The 5,293-nt window shown below is 42.6% G+C and overlaps 1 protein-coding gene across 1 annotated transcript in view; it reads left to right on the forward strand.

The window, feature by feature from the left end:
• Positions 1 to 1,399: 1,399 nt before the first annotated feature.
• The window catches only part of XKR4 (XK, Kell blood group complex subunit-related family, member 4), a 185,246-nt gene continuing 181,352 nt past the window's right edge, over positions 1,400 to 5,293 (forward strand). The window contains exon 1 of the mRNA XM_010839017.1: positions 1,400 to 1,542. Coding sequence (XP_010837319.1) covers positions 1,400 to 1,542 — 143 coding nt within the window. The remainder of the gene's footprint in view (positions 1,543 to 5,293) is intronic.

Raw genomic sequence — 5,293 nt, forward strand, 5'->3', positions numbered from 1 at the left:
CAGAACTCCGGGAGTTGGTGATGGACAGGGAGGCCTGGTGTGCTGTGATTCATGGGGTCGCAAAGAGTCGGACACGACTGAGAGACTGAACCGAGCTGATGCTACTTCTTTCTCAGCTCAAAGGTGGTAAAAAAGTTATCGGTAAACTTATCCATGATGGAAGCCAAGTGCAAAGCAGTGGCAACTTGCTGCCATGTTTTATGCACTGGGACGCTTCTTTACAAAGATGGAGTTATTCCATTTATCATACAGATGTGAAGGAAACCCAATTCTATAGTAACTTTCATTAGAGTGTTTTCATTTTTTTTACTGGCTTTATTTTTCAGCAGTAGTTAAACTACTGGTAGAATAATAGTCAACCTCATGGGTGTTTTTTCAGACTGCTCATGAAGCAGAATGAAAAGCCAGCCCAGTTCGAGAATGTTTGTTCTCATCTGTTCACTGCATAAATGGCATCTCATTCCAAGAGTCTTATTTCAAGGATTTATGATGAGCTTCAGTGCAGGCAGCAAGTCACTTTTTATTCAGAGAAGATCACAGCCAGGAGGGATGGTGTCATTGTCTTTGGGACACATGGCATTGTGTTTGGTGTTATTGTTCAGTCGCTTAGTCGTGTCCGACTGTTTGAGACCTCATGGACTGCAGCACGCCAGGCTTGCCTGTCCTTCACTGTCTCCTGGAGTTTGTTCAAACTCATGAGCATCTCTTAAAGGTCCTCTCAGGTTCTCTTGTACATAATGTCCTTCCTCTTCCACTCATGTTTAGTCTTTTTCTCTGCGTCACCTGAAAGTGCTTCCTGCAGAGTTGTGAAATTGATACAGGTTCCATTTTTCACTTGAGTCTTTCTTCCTCCTGTCTGTGTTTTTTGTGCCAAAAGAAAGAAAGAATAGTGATGAGATAGGCTTTTTCTGCTCTCCCACCTCACCTCTCATTCTCCAAATATAAAAAGTTATTAACATGTGTGGTGCATGTGAGTATGGACCCGAACTGATCTTAAACACACTGGAACTGCTTCTCCCAACCAAACAATCGGTGTGTGTAATCCCATCACAATTGGCCTGTGTGTCTCCATTACACATGGTTGTCATGGATGAGCTCTAAAGCAGCTCAGAGTACAGGATGAAATACAGACTTTAAGTGTTTTTCACTTTTCGAGAAAAATCTGTAAATTGCTCTTTTTCAATGCCTTGCTAAAAGAATCTCATGGAACAAGAGATCCTATTTAAAATGGAAAGAGATGTTCATGCTTTAATAACAACAGAGAATCAGACCAGAAACACCCCGGACGACCTCGTCCCTGGCTCTGGGAGGCTCTGGGGATGCTGGAGGCTGCGGAGCGGGTACTGACCTGTCTCCATGACTTTGAGAATTACATGCTGTTTACAGTATGTCCCCAAGCATGGCCCTTGCTCCCAGGAATGGAGTCCAGGCTCCAGTGACTTACTCTGCCTGTCAACAGCCTGACCTGCTGGTGACAAGTATCCTGACGACCAAGGGCTCCTCTTACCACTTCTTGTCACAGATCCTCAATGTCGAAAGATTGTATCCACCAAAAAATTATACTGCTGAAGTAGGAATACCAGTTCTCTGCTAGCCAGTGTCATACTTGACAGCCGAGTTGAGCTTTGGGCTATTGTACAAGAACAAGCACTTTCAGTTTGTGGAATTTAAGTGAAATTAAGCACAATAAGTAGGTTTTAAATTATTCTGCGCAACTCTCTGGAGTACAAATGCACTCTTTCCGTTAGCTAACTCCATGTCTCTACTAGGTTTTAAAGAAAACTCTGATTTACATATGTATTTTCTGGTACTGGGTGGTGAAGGGTATGTGCTTTGAATCTAGCAGACCTGGTTTTTAATTTGACCAGCTGTGTAAATAACCTTAAGTGAGTTATCTTACTTCTTAAAGCCTATGAGGTGAAGTGAAGTGCAAGTTGCTCTGTTGTGTCTGACTCTTTGCGACCCCGTGGAGTGTACAGTCCATGGAATTTTCCAGGCCACCCTTCTCCAGGGGATCTTCCCTACCCAGGAATTAGAACCCAGGTCTTCCGCATTGCAGGCAGATTCTTTACCAGCTGAGCCACAAGGTAAGTCCAAGAATACTGGAATGGGTAGCTTATCCCTTCTCCAGGGGATCTTCCTAGTAAGAACAATAGAAAGAGAAAGTAGGTGAAGTGCCTACAACAATGCCTGGTAAATAATGAGTTCAATGGAGGTAGCAGTTTTCAAATTAGCCACTCATTATTAATATTAGTGATCGTGATTATTTGCTCCACATTTTCTGGCATATATCCTAAAAACTTTTTATTTTCACCAAATGACCCAATTAATAAATGGATATTTTATTGTAAATGTTACAAAGCAGAGACTAGATCTTTTGTGTTTGAATTCTCAACATTAACGGTGTTGTTTATGCAGAGAAAGAGCACTTGGTACTTGCTAAGTGATGAGTGTAAATGAAATTTAAAGTGATTCTGGGAAAGACTGAAGGCAAAATGAGAAGGAAGAGACAGAGAATGAGATGGTTAACATCACCAACTCAATGCATGTGAATTTGAGCAAATGCCAGGAGATAGTGGAGGACAGAGGAGCCTGGTGTGCTGCAGGCCATGAGGTCACAAAGATTCAGACATGACTTAGTGACTGAACAACAACAGCAAGAAAGTGTAATGTCAAATAATGATGATAATAATAATAAACAGCTGTGTATGTATAAGATTCGGGCTTCCCTTGTGGCTCAGCGGTAGATAATCCACCTACCTCCTTGCAATTCAGGAGCCGCAAGAGACATGGGTTTGATCCACGGGTCAGAAGATGCCCCGGAGGAGGAAATGACAACCCACTTCAGGATTCTTGCCTGGGAAATCTCAGGAACAGAGGAGTCTGATGGGATGCAGTCCATGGGGTTGCAAAGAGTCAGACATGACTGAAGCAATTTAGCATGCACACATATATAAGATTTACAGTCAAACATTAAACACCTAGACAAAGACAGACTACACACGTAGGAGATATTGAAGAAGTTAAGCAGGGACTCTTTTTCAGTTTAGGAAGTAGCGACTTACATGAGCTTGAACAGTCCCTACCGACCTTTCTAGTCTTTTTTTTTTTTTTTTTAAGGTTTGTTTTTTGATGTGGACCACTTTAAAAGTCTCTATTGAATTTATTACAATACTGCTCCTGTTTTATGTTTCAGTATTTTTTGGCTAAAAGGCATGTGGGATCTTATCTTCCCAACCATGGATCAAACCCTCTGCATTGAAAGGTGAAGTCTTAATCACTGGACCACCAGGGAAGTCCCAAATATTTCTTTATTTATTTACTTGGCTGCCTTGGGTCTTTAGAGGTGGCAAGGAAACTCTTAGTTGAGCATGTGGGACCTAGTTCCCTGATCAGGAGTCAAACCCAGGCCCCCTACATTGCAAGTGCAGAGTCTTAGCCACTGGACCACCAGGGAAGTCCCTCTGGTCTTTACCTCTTATATTTTTCTCGATCACAGAGAGAAGTATCCTAAACATTGAACAAATAAGGCTCTGATTTGCACACTAAGCCCAAACACTATTTTATGGGCATACACTGTGTATGTAGGCCAATGGGGGTAGGGGGCTCATCTGATGCGAATGGCCAAGCTAGTTCCCTTTTCAGTGGCAGGTGCTGTCAGCCTCTGAGAGAGGGTTGGTTCAGCCAGTGCATTAGAGTCTGCTCACAGAGACATTACCACATTGGAAAAACACCTGAGACTCTTTAAGCTCACAGATCTTAAACTCAATGCATGAGTACAAGAAAGATGGAGTCAGTGCAGTCAAGCCCCTACATCCACAGAGGGACCCAGGCAGGGGACGCAGCCAAGTGGTGAGCTCACCTGGGGCTTCAGACCCATGATTCTAGGCTCAGATCCTTCTTGAGAAAATTCTTTAACCTTCTAATGCTTGGTTTCCAGGTTTGTAAGATGGTGATGATAAGACCTGCTTTATCATGAACATTAAACTAGATAATATAGAGAAGGGATTTAACCTTGGATCTGGCATTTAAAGGGCTTCCCAGGTGGCTCAGTGGTAAAGAATCCACCTGACAATGCAGGAGACTCAGGATGTATGGATTTGATCCCTGGGTTGGAGGAGGAAATAACCCACTCCTGTATTCTTACCTGAAAAATTCCATGGACAAAGGAGCCTGGAGGGCTGCAGTCTATGGGGTTGAAAAGAGTCGGACACGACTGAGTGGCTGAGCACGCATGCACACACGCCTTGTCTCCCCTATAACTGATCACTCTTCAGCCTGCCTCTTCCACAGAATCTATGTTCTTCAGCTTATCAGGATACCTCCTTTTACGATTTGTTCCTAAAATTCCTTATGGTATTTTACACCTATCCATCTCCTGTCGTGACCTCAACTAAACTAGTAAGTAAGTAATATGAGTCTGCTTTGCCGTAGAAGTATTACATTTAGTTTTCTGAAAGATATGACAAAATTGTTTAGTATTTCTATCATTATACCCAGGGAGATGAGACTTCAGAGAAATCATGTTTTGTCCAAAGTAAATAAGGTAGGGAAAGAAAAGACACTGTGGAAAGGATGGGAGACTAGGAGTCAGGAACTTGGGTTCTAATGCTGGCAGTTACTTCATGTGACTTTAGGAAAGCATTGAATTCCTCCAGAACTAACTTTCCCTCCTTGGAGGATAAGTGGTCAGTCCAGATGACCTCAAATGTCTCCAAAAGTCTATTGTTCTAGGTCTTGCTTGCACACTCAGTCGCTCAGTTGTATCTGACTTTTTGCGACACCATGGACTGTAGCCTGCCAGGCTCCTCTGTCCCTGGGATTTCCTAGGCAAAAATACAGGAGTGGGTTGCCATTCCCTCCTGCAGAGGATCTTCCTGACCCAGGAATTGAACGTGCATCTCCTGCATTGCAGGAGGATTCTTTACCACTGAGCTACCAGGGAAGCCCCATTCTAGGTCTAAAAATGGACTAGGAGGTCTAACCAGCCCTAACTGCTCCATGCCTCAAGCTAACTTAAAATGTATTTTATAATGTCAGGAACATTTTACAGGTTTTACTTCTTTCTTTGATGCTGAGGAAATTGTTTTGCTTTCATAGGTGTAAGTATTGCTCCAACAAGGTTAGAGCAGTAAAGACTTGTGTTCTGAATTCCTTTGCACCGAAGCAGATTCTTCATTTTCTGAAAAGTAATAGAAGCAAAACTGTCAGAATTTTCCAAACTGATGGAAGGTGGCCTTTGGCAACCTTTTAAATGTGTTCTCTAAGCTCATGCAAAACATTTAAAATAAAA

Source organism: Bison bison, unplaced genomic scaffold, assembly GCF_000754665.1.
Source record: "Bison bison bison isolate TAMUID 2011002044 unplaced genomic scaffold, Bison_UMD1.0 scf7180017864108, whole genome shotgun sequence".
Taxonomy (NCBI): Eukaryota; Metazoa; Chordata; class Mammalia; order Artiodactyla; family Bovidae; genus Bison; species Bison bison.